This window comes from Puma concolor, chromosome D1 (genome assembly GCF_028749965.1).
Source record: "Puma concolor isolate L17-30 chromosome D1, mPumCon1.1.hap2, whole genome shotgun sequence".
Classification (NCBI taxonomy): domain Eukaryota; kingdom Metazoa; phylum Chordata; class Mammalia; order Carnivora; family Felidae; genus Puma; species Puma concolor.
The window spans coordinates 34,669,214-34,690,258 of NC_141676.1; the positions used below are offsets into that span (position 1 = coordinate 34,669,214).

The 21,045-nt window shown below is 36.7% G+C and overlaps 1 protein-coding gene and 1 long non-coding RNA gene across 4 annotated transcripts in view; one reads left to right on the forward strand and one right to left on the reverse strand.

Annotated features, from left to right (window-relative positions):
- The window catches only part of ANO3 (anoctamin 3), a 440,478-nt gene that overhangs the window by 311,887 nt on the left and 107,546 nt on the right, over positions 1-21,045 (reverse strand). For 2 of the 3 annotated variants that reach the window (XM_025927974.2, XM_086677792.1), the window contains exon 2: positions 1,474-1,548. The exons of the other annotated variant lie outside the window; for it this stretch is intronic. In XM_025927974.2, the coding sequence (XP_025783759.2) occupies positions 1,474-1,548 (75 nt within the window). The remainder of the gene's footprint in view (positions 1-1,473; positions 1,549-21,045) is intronic. 3 annotated transcript variants of the gene reach the window in all.
- LOC147576589 (uncharacterized) lies at positions 1,456-19,892 on the forward strand. The gene is made up of 4 exons (XR_015240953.1): positions 1,456-1,846; positions 2,669-2,752; positions 3,776-3,907; positions 19,155-19,892. It is a non-coding gene; the product is annotated as an uncharacterized LOC147576589 (long non-coding RNA).

Sequence of the window (21,045 nt, forward strand, 5' to 3'; positions counted from 1 at the left end):
TGAATCTCAAAAATATATAAACATCAAAAAATTTTTTTAAGAAAAAAATAAATTAAAAAAAGAGTAACAAGTATTACCAATGTTTGTCTCTCTGTTTTCATATTTTCTTGTTTGATTATCTACTTTCTGGGTGATCTATTTTCTAACCACAACAATTTAATTAACTTCATTAATCATTAACCAATCAGTTGGTTAACTAATAGCCTTGTTCTTTCTCTTTATGATTGGATCTCAGGAAAAAAGTTGATTGCTAAATATAGTTTGCATTTTTCTGCTTTTACCTATTATGTGTTGGTTTATTGTTATTAACTTTTAAGGTTTTTAGAGCAGTTTGTTGTTTTATGTAGATATGTTCATTGGGTTATGTCCCAATAAACCCATCATAAGTTGAAAATATCTTTAGTCAAAAATGCATGTAGTACATCTAACCTACTGAACATCATAGCTTAGCCTACTCTACCTTAAATGTGCTCAGAACACTTAGAGTTAGGTGAAGTCATCTACACAAAGCCTATTTTATAATAAAGTTTTGATGATCTCATGTAATTTACTGAATACTCTCCTGAAAGTGAGAAACAGAATGGTTGTATGGGTACAGGACGATTCTAAATACATTGGTTGTTTGCCCTCGTGATCGTGTGGCTGGCTGGTTGGGAGCTGTGGCTTCTACTGCCCAGCATCATGAGGGAGTATGGTTTACATATCACTGGCCTGGAAAAGATCAAAATTCAAAGTACAGTTTCTCCTAAATTCTTACCACTTTTGCACAATCGTGAAATGGAAAATTGTAAGTTAAACCACCATAATTCAAGGACTGCCTATATATAAAAATTAGCCATATAAAATCTACATTAAACATCTAATATTAAAATTATAAGTAAGTAAATGTTGGGGCACCTGGGTGGCTCAGTTGGTTAAGCGTCCAACCTTTGGTTTCGGCTCAGGTCATGATCTCACAGTTTGTGAGTTAGAACCCCACATTGAGCTCTGCACTGACAGTGTGGAGCCTGCTGGGATTCTCTCACTCTTTCTCTCAAAATAAAGAAACTTTAAAAAAGCTTTAAAAAAACAAGTTATAATTAAGTGTATATCAAATGGTTTGTACAGTGGCCTTTAGCTGATCAATTTATTAATACTTACTAAGACTACCAAGATACTACTTTATAATGGGAATACATTTCTTCAAAACAAGTGGTAAAAATGTTTTTGTATTGTAAGATCTTGCATAAGACATTTATAAGTAAATGCAATTTCACCAGCAGCTTGGGATAAAACTAAGTAAATTACAGGTGCGAATGTGCTTTGCAAACTGCACGATAAGCTAAAGTGTCACATTGATCATTAATCACATGAATGTGATCCTGTGCATTAGTGTTAAACTTTCACTCCACACAAAGACTCTGCAGTTGCTACACCATTATACTGAAGAGCAAAGTTGGTGAGAGCACCTGAAACTCCACCCTCATAACTCACTTTCACTGTGTTTGCCTTTGGCAGCCCACACACTCTTCTCAAGCTCACAATGAGATGAGCACAACTTTCGCAAGCCTGTGAGAGGGAACAAAGGAACAAGAAAAATTTTGCTTAGAAACTCGGTAGACCAGAAAGAGAATAGAAAATTATCATGAAAAAAGAGCTTTTCATGTTGACTATAGCTGCTGTAAAACTGCTATCTGGTATAGGTCAAATTAGTTATAAAGAAGTGTGTAGGAAGACACAACTTTTCAGTAAATTGCATTAGAAACTAAGCAGGTGGGTAGGTCTGTGTGCTGTTATGCAAGCTGATTTAGCTGTCGACTTTGAAAAAGCTTAGAATGGCTAGACCTTCCAATTACTTTTTCCCGGGGTGAGTAATGCACTCTTCTAATATCCTGCCCACCCAAACTCAAAGGCTGTATCTTTCTCTTTGTTCACCCTCCGCTCTTCTGTTCATCCATGCCAAATCAGCAGAATTCCCTGAACATGACCTCTACTTCTTTGACTCTGGAATTTTGGTCAATCTTTTCTCTGTGCCTAAAATGCCTTCTCTACCCATGAGATTGAGGGAAAGTCTACTCTTCTTTTAAAAGAAGAGTCAGCTCTAAGGCTACCTTGACAGGCACTTTTCTAAGTGACACCTCCGTTTAGAAATAATCATTCCCTTTAAATAAGCCTTTCTCCAGAAATGTTTCTAAGCCTCAAAAGATACCTAATAAAATATAGTAGATGTTGCTATCATCTACTGTTGCTATGTGACTGTGGGGAGATTAAGATCTCTAACCTCATTTTTTTTTCTTCTGCAAAATAGGAATAATAATAACTACCTTGGAATGTTGTTGTAAACATTAAAATTTTTTTTTCAACGTTTATTTATTTTTGGGACAGAGAGAGACAGAGCATGAACAGGGGAGGGGCAGAGAGAGAGGGAGACACAGAATCGGAAACAGGCTCCAGGCTCTGAGCCATCAGCCCAGAGCCCGACGCGGGGCTCGAACTCACGGACCGCGAGATCGTGACCTGGCTGAAGTCAGACGCTTAACCGACTGCGCCACCCAGGCGCCCCTGTAAACATTAAAGTCTATGCTTATAAATTAGCATTTGTGATGTTAAGTTCTGGCTTCGGTCCTAGTTCATAGTAAGCATTCAATAAGTGATAGCAATCAACAGCTTCTTCTGCCTATAATTACAGTAATTCCTTCATGTTTATCTGTATGAAGTCCAAGAAGGGCGCTGCTGGAATCTCAAATTTGTATCTGGCCCATCAGAAGCACAGGTGATAACCTGGGTTTAGGACTGGCATCTGGAGGTGGGGGGAGAGGAGTCTTACAGGACTGAGCTTATAACCTGTGGAATCCAATGCTATCTCCAGGTAAATAGAGTTATAATTGAATTGAGTTTTATGACACTCAGCTCGTATCCCAAGAATTGCTTGTTGGTATGGGGACTCCCCTTCACACTAGAATTGGTATCAGAACCTATTTAGTAGGAAGCCTCATATTTTAGTAGCAGGTCAACTAAATAAATTGGTTTCTTACAATAACAGAAATAAAACAATTCTATAGTTTGTCTATTATTTTGATTCTGGAGTGTGAATATTCTTATAAAGGCAGGGGCTTGAGAAATTTAATGATCACCAGATAAATATGTAATAGAGTCTGTTTTATAATAGTAGAGTTTATTTTATAAAAGTAGAGTATATTTTATACTGTGTTGCACAATATGCCTTTAAATATCGGTTTATGGATCATAAGATTGAAAGAGATTTGAAGACTATTTAATCTAACCCAACTTACTTCACAGATGAGCAAACTGAGACTCAGTGTGTGTTGTATTATGGGCTTGTTAGGAAATATGCAGCTTGGAAGTCACAGAGCTGAGACTTAAACCCAGGTTTCTTACCTGGCACTTATATAGAAGCCTGTTTAGATGTTCCAGTCGTGCTATGAATATGACAAAACAGATAAAATGGTTTTGGGGAGGCAAAGACTAGATTTTTTTTTCAGAATTGCAATAGTAATTTTAAACAACATTTTCAGGTAATGATAGGATTTAAGCTGAATTTGAAGAGTATGAATTTGAAGAATTTGAGTAGACCAAGAAGATTACAAGGTTAATTCAATGTGAGAAATAATGAAGGATAGTGTGGAAGTAAAATAGCCAAGGCTTTGTGAGAGGCCTGTTTGTGTAACTCAGACCAATAGATGCAGAGAATGACATAAGGAAGCCAAGAAACATGTAGTCCAATTCAATCATGCAATAGTCAACAAAACTGAAAAAATCTTGTCTTTTTCACTAGATCATTAACTGCATCTGAAGGAAACTGAAGAGAGGTCCTAATTACTGAAAGCAAGTTATAGGAAGATTAATCTGGCAATTGTGGGCAGAAGATTATGGAAAAGTTTCCAAGATCACCTGGGAACTCTTAAATGTAGGTTGAAGCTCCAATCAAGGTTGTAGCAGTAGAAACTCAAATATGTGAGCAACATTACAAAAGATACATCAGAAAACCATAGTTGGCTGGTGAATTTGAAAAAGGGGAGAGACAGAAATAAAATGATAGTTTATGTTAATATTTTAAGTTCCAGAGACCTGACACATGTTTTCCACAGGCTAAACAGGGAGGAAGGTCAAGTAGGTATGAGATATGATAGGCTCAGTTTCAGACTTACTTACTTTGGGTTGAATTTGGGATAATTCAGTACACAGGCTCATGAGCCTGAGGGGGAGATAGGAGTAGGAGACATGGACTGAGATGTTATGCACATAAAGGTGAGGGCTGAATCTACATAAGGAGTAAACCCTTGGAAAAGAAAATGGGAAGAAAAAAGTACAGGGGGCCAAGACAGATTCCTGACCAATGACAAGAGCTGGTTGCAGAAGAAAGAAAGGAAACCAAAGAAGACATGGAGTATTTGGAAAAAACAAACAAACAAACAAACAAACAAACAAACAAAACCAAAAAACAAAAAACAAAGAACTGAAAATACTATAGTGTTTATCTTAGGAGAACTCTACATCCTAAATGTAGTTGGAAAGGCTGTCCTCTATGTCTATGTTTATCAAGTTCAAAATACTAGTTTCTATGTCAGTATGTATATCTGGCTGAATATTTAAATCTTGTATGAAAATTAGAGAAAGCTCAGTAAAGAATGTTGAAAGAAGAACTTCACATTAGACTAATTCATCTTCAGAAACACAACAGTGAGGGGCGCCTGGGTGGCGCAGTCGGTTAAGCGTCCGACTTCAGCCAGGTCACGATCTCGCGGTCCGTGAGTTCGAGCCCCACGTCGGGCTCTGGGCTGATGGCTCAGAGCCTGGAGCCTGTTTCCGATTCTGTGTCTCCCTCTCTCTCTGCCCCTCCCCCGTTCATGCTCTGTCTCTCTCTGTCCCAAAAATAAATAAACGTTGAAAAGAAACACAACAGTGAGTTAAAATATTTCATTAAAATTTTGGTTTTTAAGTAAGTTCAGACTACTTGTTCAATATTGGAAATCAAAATTGCTATTGCTGTGAAAGCCCTCTGTTAAAAAGATTTATGACTAAGGCAAAAATTAGGTCTGTAGTCCTACACAATGGAAAAGCCTAAACTAATCTGGTTAAGTAGCTTAAATAAACTGACAAATCTGGACACCAAAATCATCAGAGGAATTGCATATAATCTGGAAAGGAAGGGCAGCCAACGTGAGAAGTCATTCAAATGCAAAAGCTGAGACTCATCAATGTTGCTTGCAAACACTTACTGATTCAATGAATAATGATCTCTAAACCAGAATGAATTACACACTATAAATGCTGAAGCAAGTTAACCTACACCTGTTCTTCTTGATTAGGATCAAAGGTGTTTGTGTGAATTTTTCTTTTCAAAGAAATAATGCTCATTAGTTCATTAGTTCAGAATGAAAGTGAGTCATGACCAACTAAGTGGATAACCTTGGGAAGTTCCCTTTTTCTTAATTTATGTCTTTGTAAAATGAGGGGATGGAACTGGGTGATCTAAAGTCCCTATTCTCTTATTAAAAAGTAGTTTCCAAATTATTAAACTAGGGTTAAAATATGTTTCTTATCAAACCCTCTGCAACCTGACTTTGCACATAGTTGTAATATAGACATGGATATAGGTATGGGATATATAGTATGATCTAGGGAAAACATTGAATTTAATCATCTGATTGAAAGGAAATAGATTTTCTAGAATAAGTTTGTGGAAGGCCTAAAGACAAATATAGATACGCGTCATGTGGAAAATAAATACAAACTTTATGAAACATAGGAAGGCAAAAGTTCTGCTTCTAAGGCAGGAAAGCTTTTAGGAGGTGGGGAAAAAAGATTAGCTGGTTGTTTAGCTCAAAGACAGTAGTGTATGTGGAATTATTATACAGAAATATGAATGCCATGTATGGATGATAAAGGTTTTTGAAGCAATCGTGAAACAATTACTCAAAAGTGGGTCTTCCGTTCATGTTGTTCGGTTAGCGACTCTACGCCTCAGCAATTACCCAAATGGCAATACATCCCCCAGCCCACAGCCCAGGCTGCTAGGAGGGCACAGCCATAGGGATTCTCTTTTAGGGAGCCAAAAAAGTTATTTCTGAGCACATTCTCTGACTATCATCCAGTAAAATTAGACATTACTCATGAAAGTTTCTAGAAATCCAATATTAACAAGTGAATGGAAGAGGAAATCAAGATATGCTTTAAACTGCAGTCATTCCAAGGGCGCCTGGGTGGCTCAGTCGGTTAAATGTCCAACTTCAGTTCAGGTCATGATCTCGCGGTCGGTGAGTTCGAGCCGCGCGTCGGGCTCTGTGCTGACAGCTCGGAGCCTGTAGCCTGTTTCAGATTCTGTGTCTCCCTCTCTCTCTGACCCTCCCCCATTCATACTCTGTCTCTCTCTGTCTCAAAAATAAATGAACATTAAAAAAATTATTTTTTTAAATAAACTGCAGTCATTCCTTAACACGTATATGGAGATTGTTCTTGTAAAAGAGTGTGAAAACTTAGGAACAATTAAAGAGTAAGAATTAAAACAAAATGTGATTAGATTGCCAACATTTCTAAAAACATTCATAATAGCCAGGGTTGGCAACATGTAGAGAAATGGGTGCTGCCATATAGTCTTGATAAGACTTTAAACTGGCAAGTCCCATTCACCAGGGGCAGTTTGGCAGTGACTTACAAACTGAAAATGCACATACACTTTAATGGAACAGTTCTACTCCTGAGAGTCTCTCTTCCTGAAACACACACACAGAGCCTAAATATAGATGCACAATGTTTATTGCTTTATTACGCCTAAAGTTGGGAAACAAATCATAAAACACATTTGTATGTCTACATTTTACAATCCTATGAAAAGGTCATTAAAATGGATGAGATGGGGGTGCCAGGCTGGCTCAGATGGTAGAGCATGTGACTCTTGATCTCAGAGTTGTGAGTTCAAGTCCCACACTGGGTGTAGAGATTACTTAAAAACAAAATCTTAAAGAAAATGAATGAGGTGGATCAACATGGACTGATATAAAAATATATTATTCTATATTCTTAAGTGAAAAATCAAGTTTCAAAAATTATTATACTATGACCTCCCTGGTTGCAACCCATCCTCTAATATGTATTTACCTGTACTATATAAATCAGCAAGACCATAGAGTAATGTATACATTAAGTTGTAATAGTAGTTATCTGCGGTGAGTGGCTTAGAGATGTAATGGGGGAATGTACATTTCATTATTATAAATTTTATAAGAACAGCCTGCAATTTGAGAATGTTAATTTCAAATAATAGAATAATTAACATGAATCTAATGGGCAAAGAGGTAATGCTCCTCTTTGGGGACTTTCATATTACATATGAGTCCTTAACACTAAACATTACGTAAATGTTAATCTACACTGGCTATTGCTGCAAGGGATACCTTTAAGTCGCTTAAAAAAAAATGAAACGGAAAGCTTGTTCTATTCTATAAAACAACTTAAAATTAAAAAAAATATTAAAAATATGTAAATACTAAAGAATATTAATCCTCACTAATAATCAATGACATGAAAACAAGAATATGGCATCATATTTGGAGAGCTAAAAATGGATAATAATTAAGATTTGCGAGAGTTTGATCAAGCTATTTTTATATATTGCTGGTGGTAACAATTTTTCTCATGGCATTATAATCTCTTTCATACATATATACGGCTACATAAAAGCTGAAAATAAATATTTTAGAATATTAAAAATGCTAACATCCAAATAATAATAACTTTCTTCTCTGAACTTTAAATACATTCCAGCTGTTGTAATTATTTATTTTACTTCTGTAGTGAGATAAATATAAAGAAATTTTTGAAAATAGTATTTATTTTTTTAAGTTTTTTTTCAATGTTTATTTATTTTTGAGAGAGAGACAGAGTGTGAATAGGGGAGGGGCAGAGAGAGAGGAAGACACGGAATCTGAAGCAGGCTCCAGGCTCCGAGCTGTCAGCTCAGAGTCTGATGCAGGGCTCAAACTCATGAACCACAAGCTCATGGCCTGAGCCCAAGTCCGACACTTGGCCAGCTGAGCCACCCAGGTGACCCTGAAAATAGTACTGAAAGACTTCAGTTTATTCATTAGAATATCAAAGGTATTCTGACTTGTGTCATTTTTTTTTTTTTTTTTTTTTTTTTTTTTTTAGTGAACTCTTCTACATTAGCCACTTCTGTATGAAGGGGCCTTTTTCCCTCACTTCTCCAAAAATTGAGCTAACATTCAGTTCATGTATAAGGAGTTGTGTAAGACAGATACCACATGACGGCTGGCAGTTTGGCTGGATCCTGGCAGGTGCCTATACAGCCTCTGACCAGTACCTGGAGCTTAGCAGGGCTGAATCACCAGTCTCTTTCCCACTTTGAAATTTTTGATATTAATCATTCTCTACCGCCTTTAACCATAATAATTCTTCTAACAGATGCAGGTTTATTTATATGATAGGGCTTAAAAATGAGATGAGAAGGCAAAGGTCTATATTGATTTCACTTTGAGCCTACTTCTTTTCCTTTGAAACTACATCATTGGGGAAAAAATAAAACAGTCAATGCTCTATGGTATTAAGGTATTTATCTGTGCAACAATAGATGCATAAGCATATTTTACCTGAATCATTCATTCATCTGTCTCTCTCTCTCTCTCTCTCTCACACACACACACACACACGCATGCACACACATACACCCCTCTGGCATAGCATCAAAGGCTTATAGAATGACAGAGCCAAAAGAAATTTAGATCCTGTCATCTAGCAGTTTTAAAAGCACGATCCTTGGAGCTCTTGGGTTCTGTGTAGCTTCTCAAGGAAATCTAAGAAGGTGGGAGGGTGTTCAGAGTGTACACAATTGAGCTACTTTAGCTCTGGTTTAAATAAAACCTCTACTTCACTTTCACATCTCACACAGCCTGAGTGTAGCTACTTTAAAAGTACTTCAACCACTGACCAGGTCCATTTTACTCATTTAATAGGTTAGGAAACTAGTGTCCTAGAAAGTTCAGTTACTTAACCAAGGTTCTAAAGCTATGGCAGAGACAGGTCAAGGTATTTAGATTTTTAATTCCAAATGGAAATTGGAAAGCTGATGACAGTGGAAATTCTCTGTAATTCTGGTTTTTCCATGGGGTTGCTATAGCTTATGAAACTCACATTATGAAGAGGCAATTAAGAAAATGAAGAGGTAACCAGGCAACAGTAGTGCCATTTTCTTAATAATGTGAGTGATATTATGCAGGGATAGGTTACTTCTGCTTCAGCTGAGCTGGTGCATATATGGGACAGCACAAGTTGAGCATCTGCTGGGAATTAGCATAGACTTTTTTCTACACACCTGTTCTGCAGAAGAATATCTATAATGAAAGCTCCAGCAGCTTGCTCCTATATGACTGCCAAAATCTGAATAAATAATACCCCCTGGCCACATCATAACATAAGGCAGAGTTGGATCCATGACAAAGCTCTAAAAAAAAAGTGAGGTTTGGTTGGAAAATTATGTGTGTGTGTGTGTGTGTGTGTGTGTGTGTGTGTGTGTGTGTGTGTATGTATATATGTATGTATGTATATGTAGAAGTAAATGGAATTTTGTGTACCATTCCTCTCCTGTGGGCTTTGGTTTCCTAATTTGTAATGAGGGGAAGGAGACTGATCTTTAAATAGTTTTCAATGCTTATGTTAGTTGAAGTGGGTGCTTTTTGTCTTTAAAATCAGATTCACCGTCAAGAGGGAAAAAAACAAAAGGAGGAAAACATTAGCAATTGTCTAAGAGACACTTTATCAGGCATTTGTATTGTGTTTTAAAATACCATCTCAGGGGCGCCTGGGTGGCGCAGTCGGTTAAGCGTCCGACTTCAGCCAGGTCACGATCTTGCGGTCCGTGAGTTCGAGCCCCGCGTCAGGCTCTGGGCTGATGGCTCGGAGACTGGAGCCTGTTTCTGATTCTGTGTCTCCCTCTCTCTCTGCCCCTCCCCCGTTCATGCTCTGTCTCTCTCTGTTCCAAAAATAAATAAACGTTGAAAAAAAAATTAAAAAAAAATACCATCTCAGACAAGCTATAACATGAAAATGTATATTATTTAAAAATATGCCTTTTTGTTAACTTTTTTTTAATGTTTATTTATTTTTGAGACAAAGAGAGACAGAGCACGAGTGGGGGAGGGGCAGAGAGCGAGGGAGACACAGAATCTGAAGGAGGCTCTGGGCTCTGAGCTGTCAGCAAAGAGCCCAACGTGGGGCTTGAACCACAAACTGTGAGATCATGACCTGAACTGAAGTCATGACCTCAACCAACTGAACCACCCAGGCACCGCAAAAATATGCTTTTGAATAGAATAAGATACAAAATAATTATTTTTAAATGTGAGATGTGTGTGTGTCCAAGGCATAATAATTCCACATGTACACCTGAAGTTAAACCACAATTAGAAGAAAAAATGTGCCAACAGGTAGATTTATCTCCCTCAAATTCATATTCATAACCTTAAGTGGGTCCTTTATGGTGACCAGCAGTCAATATCTTTCCCTGGTCATCTTGTTTTCCTACTCACCTAGAAGACTATTTTATATTTTATTCCCTTATTTCAAATTCTGTCTTCTAACACCCACCTCCTCCCCACTCTACACTCTCAGCTGATAATTTTGCTTCCTATTTCACTGAGGTTGAAGCAATCTATAGAAAACTTCCACAGCTTCCACCCACATACTGGCATCTGTACCCATATATTCTGACTTCCTGCCTGATACTCTACATAAACTAACTGCATTCCCAGCTAAACCCACCTCCTCTGCTTATTCACCGACTTCAGCCCAATAATTCCCTCATGCTTTTGAATAGAAAGATTCCTTACAGAATCAAGTCTAACCTCCCATCACCATGAAAGCATTAATCCCTAAAAAATTGGAAAGAAGAAAGAAAAAAAAAAAAAGCAACCTCTTTTGGCTCCAGTTCTCCTGATGTCTTTTTTTCTCAATTTATTTGTTTCCTTTTGCTCCCAAATTCCACAAAAGTACAGTCAATAGTCACATTACTAATTGCTCTTCTTAAATCTTCCACAAGTTTTGTGGTTTTCTTTGTTTGTTCATTTGTTTTGCCCCATACGTCCACTAAGACTTGTAATAGGGTCACTGATGGTCTCTTTACTGCCAAAGTCAAAAGTCAGTCTTAATCTTCATCTTATTGGCTACATTAGGGACATTTGACATAATTGCTTATGTTTTCTTCCTTGATACACTATCCTCACTTGGCTTCCAAGGTGTTACAGTTCCTTCGCTCTTTGCCAACTCTCTAGATAGATGCTCCTTCTTAGTTTCTGTTGTATGTTCCTCTCATCCTTTGACCTTTTAACTTTGGAAAGGTCTATGACTCAGGCTTTGGACCCTTCCCTTCTTTACTCTATTCTCTATCCTTGGTGATCTAACCTGTCTCATAATTTTAAATATTATCTATATGCTCATACCTCGTAAATGCATATCTCCCATCCAGATATCTCTCCCTAACTCCAGGCATTTATATCACATCTGTCTTTACATTTCTATTTGGTCTGAAAGAATTGTGTCCAAACTCAACATTCTTAGGAATCTTCTGATATTTGTTCCCAGACCCAACTCAACCATAGTTTTCCCATCTCAATCAATGGGGGAAATCTTAGAGACCAAAATCTTGATACTTTTCTTTCATAACCCTCATTAAATCCACTTTCTAAGTACCTGTATATCCAGAACCTATCCATATCTTCTCACCCTCTCCACTGCTGTGAGTTTCTTAAGTGGTGTCTCTACTGCCCACCATGAAAGTAGGTTTGGGATTGAGAGTGAAGACACATGAGGCAGATGAATTAAAAATGAAATGACTCTTTTGCTTGAAACATTTAATTCAGTGAATTACCATTTCACTAAGTGTAAAAATTCAAGTCCTTATAATTATTAGATGATAACCAGCCCTACAATGCCTGAAATAATCTTGCTTGCCATTGCAGATATAAAAAAACATCTGTTTCAGGAAGTAGCTTTTTCCATCCCTTTTTAAATGCATCTTTAAGAGTTTAAAAACTTAAGAGTTCATCACTGCACAAATGCTTACAGGATAAACACCTGATTATCCTTGTAAGGGAATTATGGGGCATACATAACTTGATTATGAGTTTGTGGTATATCTCTCTACTTTAAGTACCCTGCACTCTTAAAAATGCTGCTTTCATTTCACTTTTTTCTCAGTACTGATGATTCTTTTGGTTTCCTCCTGTATTAGTAGTGTCTTAATTTACTTTATTTCCTAAATTCATTATTTGTATATAAAATTCTATAAATGTTTTGTAAATGTATTACCTGTCTGTTGGCAATACAATACTGATAGTCTTTAAAACATCTTTTTATTGTTACCAATAGTAAATTTGAACTCTTTAAAGAAAAAAATCCTGGATTCAGGGCAAGAAGGAGCTGAGTACTCCTTTCCACCATTCTCTGTATTTGTTGATAATCTGCATTATAAAATTGCATATTAATAAAATAATCCTACATGGAGGAACTTCAGTAGAGTATACTGCTAGCTTTTCTTCTTTGGGGAAAAACCTAGTTTATCAGGGTGTTTTGTCATTTTCAAGTATGGGAAAACTTTTTTCCTTCTTCTCCATTTTGGGCTGTTCCCCTTTCTCCTGCCACAATATAAGGGGTCTGACACTATGGGAGTTGCTTCAGGCTTCCTGGCTGGGTCACCTAGTTGATGGGCAGGTCTCAGATTCAGAAGGAGAGGAAGTTGGGAAAGCTCATTTGGCCACACATCAAAGTCTCATTGCCCTAGCTTTCATCAATTATACAGCCGACCTTTTGATAACCGTCAGTCTCTAGTGCTCTATTTATCAATTGGTTCAGAATTCAGGCAATGGGAAAGAGATGCTATCTATGGAGCTCATCAAAATCCAAACATGTTCACAACAATTCAGATAGTAGTTTCTAAGCATCCCATTTTGCAGGTATAGTCTGAGGGCAGGAGGATGTAATGGAAAGTATTGGGCTCTGGTGTCAGACAATCTTTGCTTCTAATGTCAGATGTACTACTATGTCACCCTGAGTCAAGTTATTTAACATATCTCAGTCTCTTTTCCCTGATCTATACAATAGCATGAATAAGGACTTCCTCATTATGGAGTTAGAAGAAAAGGTATACATGAAATGCCTAGAAGGAAACCTAGTACAAATGAATCCTCAGAATTACTGTCTTCCCTTTTATATCAATAATCAATTGAGTAAATAATTGAAATCAAGTCAGAAATAACAATATGTACCAGAAATTAGGAGAAAGTTATTTACAGAAAATAAATGTTGAGTAGTAGAAAGAATATTTTAGGGGGAAAAAAATGGACAGTCTTTTATTTTGAAGAGAAAGCAAAATAAATTCTCTTCTTGCAACACTGAAGTAGACTAGTGAAAAAAAAAGGCACCAGTAAATCTGTCCAAAATTTCTATAGTAGCTGATGTGGGTGGAATAAGAGGACCCTTGATTCATCCAGCCCACTGCCTGTGTTCTGAATAATTACAAGTTTTTATGGCTTCTGCAAGATGTTGTTGATCATTTTATGACAACAAACCCATGAGTATCTGTCTGTGTTAGAACAGTGACACTCACTGGTTATTTCTGATATTGACAGAAATACTTACTACTAAAAACCAGTTCTTTATAAAGCAAAATTTAAAATTATCCTCATAGATGTCAACAAGGTAACAAAAGGATATGCAAAAGTATCTATAGGTATCAAAAGGGAATGCTGAAATACTAGGAGGTACAAAGAAATTACACATATACACATGTGGAATAGTTCAGGCAACTGGGGATATAAGCACATAAGCAGCCAGTGAGTACTATCTTTACATTACAGGAAATAATTCATCAATTAACCCTGAAAGCATAACTTATAAGTATTTGGACCAACATAATTTTAAGAGTTATCCAATACGGAATGATATTCTTTGGTTGTGGCTCCCTGTCTCCAGAGATACCCAAATATATTTGAACAATTATTAATTGTACTAATCCTAGAGAGGATTCGTGAGTAACAGGAATTCTGGATGATCTTTAAAAACATTCTAGCTTCCAGGTCCCGACATTCAGTGCAAACCCAAATTTACATGACTTATAAACTAATAATGTTGTTCACAGTAAAATCTGGCTCCATTGCTCATATGTAAATTATGCAAACCTTTTTTAATCCTTTAGGCCTTATTAGCTTTGGAATAGGAGGGCTTGTCGAATCAGTGCCTTTGTTATTATTCATCAGTGATAATAACTCACTGCAGTGAAATATAATAGAAGCATCTATGACTTTTTTAAAGTTTATTTGTTTACTTATTTTTAGTGATCTGTACACCGGACATGGGGCTCAAATTCATGACCCTGAGATCAAGAGTCACACGCTCTTCTGACTAAGCCAGTCAGGCACCCCACATCTACAACTTTTTTATTTGTGGGATGATTTTCTGCCACCTAACACAAAAACAGCAAGAATCATTGACCCTTTCTCTTCTCCTAACCCTTAACCCCAGTAAACACTTCAAGTCTCATAGAAAATTAATCTCTGGTTTGGGGCGTCTGGGTGGCGCAGTCGGTTAAGCGTCCGACTTCAGCCAGGTCACGATCTCGCGGTCCGTGAGTTCGGACCGCTAATGGCCCAGAGCCTGGAGCCTGTTTCCGATTCTGTGTCTCCCTCTCTCTCTGCCCCTCCCCCGTTCATGCTCTGTCTCTCTCTGTCCCAAAAATAAATAAACGTTGAAAAAATAATAATAAAAAAAAAAAAGAAAATTAATCTCTGGTTTAAGGAGGAATGCAATCCGTGTGCATAACTGGCAGGACTCTACCTCGAGAGCATATTAAAATTTTTCTCTCCCTTTTAGACTAGTAAAAACAAAACAACACACAAAAACATAATTTGAATTTCAATGATTTAAATATGTTGCTTAATATTCCTCACTCTCCAAAGCATTAAGGCGAAGGTCAATTAATCTAAGGCCAGGACCAGCCCTGGCACGTCATGTGGACATTTTCTCATTTCTTATTTTAGAGATGTTTACATTCAGGGACTTATAAAGAAACTGCTTACTTGCCTAAGGCAGTTTCAATAAACTCATTCATGTAATGAGAGTTTATTTTCCTTAGGTACTAAGAACATTTTTACATATAAATCATTGCACAAAAGAGCAGTTATCAATACAAGGACAACAAAAACCCAACCTTGCTACCCACCATCACATTATTACAGAGAATATTAAACCAATTCATTTTCTTTTCTTTGTTAAACACACACGTTTAGACAAGGAACAGCATTAGTGGTACTATTTAAGTAGCTGTTTTCACCATCTGTTTTCCAGTTAGCATTGAAGTATGCTTATCCCAAGAGAACGTACAGGTTAGTACATAAAAACAGAATGATGTAGAGAGTCAGCTCTGTAGTGTAAGAGTTCTACAGACTGAGGGGGAGGAGAAAAAAAAAAAAATCCCAGGACGAACATAGTGGAAGCATAAGTGAAGGTAGGAACAGGGAGAAATTTGGCTCAAAGTGTCCCTTGGGCACTGTTTTGTCAGACTCATTTCCAAACAATAACATCTGTAAGAACGAAACCCACAGATATGCTAAAGGTAGTTTTGAAAATTTCAATCTGATCTAATATCTGATGGAAATACGAGTTGATGATCTATTTTACATCTAGACTTTGTATAGAATTACATATCTTTTACATGACCTTTTAAAGAAATATTGATAACTTTTTTTGCTATATATACCTTTAAGTGTGATGAAATACATTTAATGCCTTTTACTAGTCTTACTATCTCTATTAATTTCTTGGCTCAAAAGAGTTTTATTGTTGCTAAGGGAAAAACAAAGGCTTTATCACAAGGGGGTTATAAAAAAATGTGTTAGAGAAATGACAGAAGTAGCAGGCTGTCAATTGGTGACATCTACATCCGTTGCCTCAGATATATTTCTGTCTCTTAAAGATATGCAAAAAAAAGAAAAAAGAAGAAGAAGAAGAAGAAGAAGAAGAAGAAGAAGAAGAAGAAAAGAAAAAGAAAAGTATGAGTTATTTTTCAGTTTTTAAAAGTTTCAGAGAGAATTATAAATCAAAGTGTAAGTCACAGTCATTCTTTTTCAGGAAGGGGCAAAGGCATTGTGTAGGTGGTGAAATCAGAGAACAGGGTCTAAATTTTGGTTCTCAGTTTTGTTGTGTGACTCTGGGAAAGCTGCTTACTCTACTGAGCCTTCTGTTTCCCCACTTGGAGAGAGGTAATGATAATTACAATAACAAGAATAATAACTAGAAGTGTGATTTTTTTTCTTTTTTCTTTTTTTTTGTTTTTTGAGACAGAGAGAAAGAGAGAGCAGGGGGGTGGCAGAGGAAGAAGAGAACGAGAGAGAGAGAATCATGAACAGGCTCCATGCTCAGCATGGAGCCAGCCAAGGGACTCAATCCCATGACCCCTGGGATCATGACTTGAGCAGAAATCAAGAGGCAGCTGCTTAACCAAATGAGCCACGCAGGTGCCCGTAAAATAGTACTTTCACTGAGGATTCAGTGAGATCATGTTATATAAAGTCTCTGACTCCCAAGAAAAGATTATAAACCATAATTACCAAAACTGTGGACAGCAGTCCTTTAAAAACATTTTATTTGCACAGAGCCCACATTCCACTCCTGTTCTTTCAATTTCTACACCCCATCCCCTTTACATCCCCCAACTCTCCAAAATGTGCCACCTTCCTGTGGACTCCAACAAACACACAGGGACTCTCACACTGAATTGTGATCACAAATGTTGGCAACATAAAGTAGCAAGAATATTTAAATCCCAGCATAATAATCTTTAAATTCTATCTGAATATATTTCTATAAAACAGCCTCTAGCCACCCACACTGGATTTCTTCTATTACAAAGCAAAAGAGTGAAAAATAAGAACAACAGAAACAAACAAACAAAAATAAAGAAATGGAATCCTTGGATCTGCTCTAGACCGAAGCTGGTTCTGCCAAAAGCAAAAACAACAACCCCCCATTCCCCCCAAAATCCAGAAACCACAGAGACGTAGATATCATAGTTTCCTAGCAATGTAAAACCTGGATCCATTTACTGGGAATAACAGTTGAGCCAGGTAGTTGGGGGGGAAATCACTCAGGATAAACAAAACGGACATTCAAATGATGGGATGACAGGATGAGTTTCAGAACAGTATCTCAGAGTAGTCTCATCAGTCACTTTTGTTTTCCAATTTAAAGGTTAGGTATTATCTTGAATTGCTGCAAACCAATCATGTTTCATGTCCTGGATTGTAGGAGACAGCCCCACTTTCCCTGAGCACTATGCTCCTCACTCCTGAAGAAAAATGTCTTGTGAGCAAGTACAAAAGGGAGAATGCTCTTGAATGGGCAGCTAATAGTTTCTGCCCTACCTAACTACCAGTAGTTTCTGCCCTAACCAATGAACTTGAACCATAGAAGGCATTATTTAAAATCTTCTTGAAAATGCATTTATTTTTTAAGATAAGAGATACAATCTACTGTGTAACATTTGAAGCAATACATTCCTCTCTGGTGAAAACCCATTTTGATAAAATTCAGAACAAACTTTTACCTGCTTTGTCATCCTTATGTAAAGATGATATATGCTACTAAATTTATAGTCTTTGTAACATTTTTAAAACGTTTTGAACTGAATAGCTAGCAAAAAGTCATGCAAGAATTCAAAAGTAACTCACTCTTGGAATCCACAGCTCCATTTCATAATACGGGTTAATGGGGATACGTTTGTTCATTGACACAAATAAAGAAGTGTTGTGTGGTAATATAAGGGCTATGGAGATGATTGACTTCATTCTTACTGTTTAAGATAATTCTTAATTTATTTTTTTCTTTCTTACAAATGTTGGTGCCAAAGGTTTTGGAATTTAATGAATATAAAATAGCTCGCACTTCCAAGGTAAACTGTATTAAGCCCCGCACTAAATTTTAAAGCAGGATTTATTTTAATTTAAGGTACATGATTGGGCTTTGGGGATTTTCTTAATCTCTTAAATTATATTCAGGACTTTTGTGTATGAGTGTATATGCATTTGTTTCTGGGGAGTTGATCCCTAATTTTCATCAAGTTTTCAAAAGGGCTGGGGACCCCTAATGATTTCAAGTTCCTGCTTTAAATTGTTTATCAGCAAAATGCTAGAAGGACACATTTCCTCTGATCACTGTAAACAAATCATACTAGACCAAACTGACCTGGAGAACACCTCTGTGTATTTATACATAGTTTTGATTTTATAAACCTGTACAATAATTCTTAAGTACAACTAGGTTTGTGAAATATGAGTAGCATCAAGGCAAGGGCAATAGACAAAGACACTTTGATTTCCAAACATCTTTGCCCATAAAATAAGTATCGTTTCCCTAGCAATTAGGGAACAGAAAGGAGCAGATTTACATTCTTGAGTTTTAAAAGAAGGCATCGTATGACTTCTAAGGCATTTGAGGTTTACCGTAACTCCCCAAATCTCCACGTCACTTCACCGAAGGCATGAAGAAGGTTTTAAATCCATTGCATAGCATTGACAGACCACAGGATATGGAACACTTCCTCAGGTCCATGTATATATGTCCCCCTCTTTTTCAGCCCTGTATTGTATGTGTAAGCACAACATCAAAGCATAGACTTTTGTAGAAGTCCCTAGAATCCTCAGTCAATGCTTGTGTATGTCCACCAATAGCACACAAATATTCTCAGACTCTCCAAACCTTTATAGATATTTAAACTACCTTCCTACTTAGGTTCCTGCCAGAAAAGAAGACAGTCTGAATCCTGACATCATACCACCTTGTTCTGTACATTTCTCTCTCTTCTTTCTCACATGTCACAGTAGTGAAAAGTGTGCATTTTTCTTAGTATTCACCCAGGGACTTTCTTTACATAGCATTTTAAGATCTAACTACTCCTCATATGTTTCTAGGTGCTAGTTATGAGGCAAGTAAGAACTAGAGAGTAGAAAGAACAAAAATGTCAATAGACGTATTTACTTATGTGATTGAGAGTGTGCTATAGTGTGTAACATCTTAGTGCAATGGGTATTAAATTTTCAAGTTAACATACATACATGGCATGATAATACTGTGTTAATTATTCCTACAAACAGCTACTGGAAATGTGTAACAAAGCTCGACATCTTGGCAAAGGAAGACATGTCAAAGATACTAAGAAATAAACAACAGGATAACCCATGATGTTGCAAGTATCAGAACACGGTGGAACTATGCCAACAGGACACAGCATCATGCTACCTGTTTCCCATTATTATGTCCCAACACACATATTATTCATTTCCTCATTTAATTAGGCCTGATTAAGTGCTAGTCTTTGTGGAGTTTCCCAAGTTGCATAAAATTGGACTTGCCCTCACAAAGCTCATTATCATCACCATCATTAGTTAGATCCTTAGTGTCAGCTACTGTACTCACACCAATCTTGAAAATGGGTATTATAATTACCACTACTTTAAAAAAAGAGGTAACTGAGGTACAGTAAGGTAGAACACTTCACAGTAACACAACAGATTAGTGACAGAATGGAATGAAAGCATGCCTTATCCTCTAGAATTCATTCTTTTAAATAACTTGGAGCTTGTCTGTGTCTACACAACATTATACTGTAAGGAAAGAAGTAATAATGACTGAAAGAGAAGTATAGGTAAAGCATTTTGATGCAATTTCAGAAAAGATATTAATTTTTAGAAGAGCAAGGTGAGCAAATATTTTGTGAAGAAGATGTTTTGATTCATATCTCCAAGATAAAAAGGTCTCAACTGTGAAAGTTAAATAGAGAGGACTACATGAGAAAATTCTTTGGGGAGGGAGGTGGGTAGACAGGCATGGAAGCCAACATATAATTTCGTTTGGCTGGAGGCTAAGTCTCATCAAAGGAAAGAGAATGGAAATAACATTCTTGAGTGTGTTCCTTCATGCTAGTTACCTTGCTGTGTATTTCACATCCTGTACCTCATTTTATTTAATATTTACAAGAACTCAGTGAAGTAGGTGTTATTAGAGTTTTAACAAAAATAAATAATTGACAAGATGACAGAGAAAACAGATTCTGGTAAGAAGTTGAAATCAGAGCTAATTATAAACCTTGTGTTCTTTCAGAAATATCATATTTTATATCGTGAAAAAAAAATCCTAACGACAAATTTAAAAATGGAAATTTCAACCATATCGGGTAGGGCCTTGAATTCCAGGATGAAAAAAAAAAAAAAAAACGTGAGTTAGCTTTGAAGATAATCATGAGTCATCGTTGGTATTTCACAGCCATACCTCAGATTTCTCTGTATATCAGAAATGCATGTTAGTCATTAACTGATTAAATTTGTCTGTCTTGAAGAACCAAGGTCAATAACTTCTGAAATGTGATAATTGAGATTTGTTCTTTCATGCAAACTGTTAGTCCTGAGTCATAACCCCCAAGCAACAATCAGACGTATAAGAAAATCAAAATATTTTAGTGGGTACACATTCATGATGAAAAAAAAACTTGTCATCAAATTACTCATAAAAAGAGTAAAATAAAACAGGCAGTAGGATGGGTTCATGAAATGAGGCTTTAATGTCCTATTTATATAAATAAGGCTAGCTCTTTGCTTTGGTGAAGGAGGCATCCACCTCCTTGTCATTAGCCAAAACCTACCGCTAAAATGTCATTCCTTATTTATACACTTTCAGGTTTTTTTTCTGAGAAATGATCCTTTGGAATTAACCCCGTAAAAGCAATAGTTAGGAGCTCAAAGATATATTTCTAACCACACAATTATACAGAAAAAAAAAAATCAATGTAAGGATATACCTTAAAATATTAATGGTGATTCTGGGGTGTCTGAGTTATGGTTAATTTGGGTTGTTTTTCATGATGTATTTTTGCATTTAGAAAATTTTGTACAATGAACACATACTGTGATTATGTTGAGAAAAAAAGGCATACAAAATGGAGGAAGCGAGAGACAGACAGAATTGGGAGTTCAGGGAAGATAGGCTTCC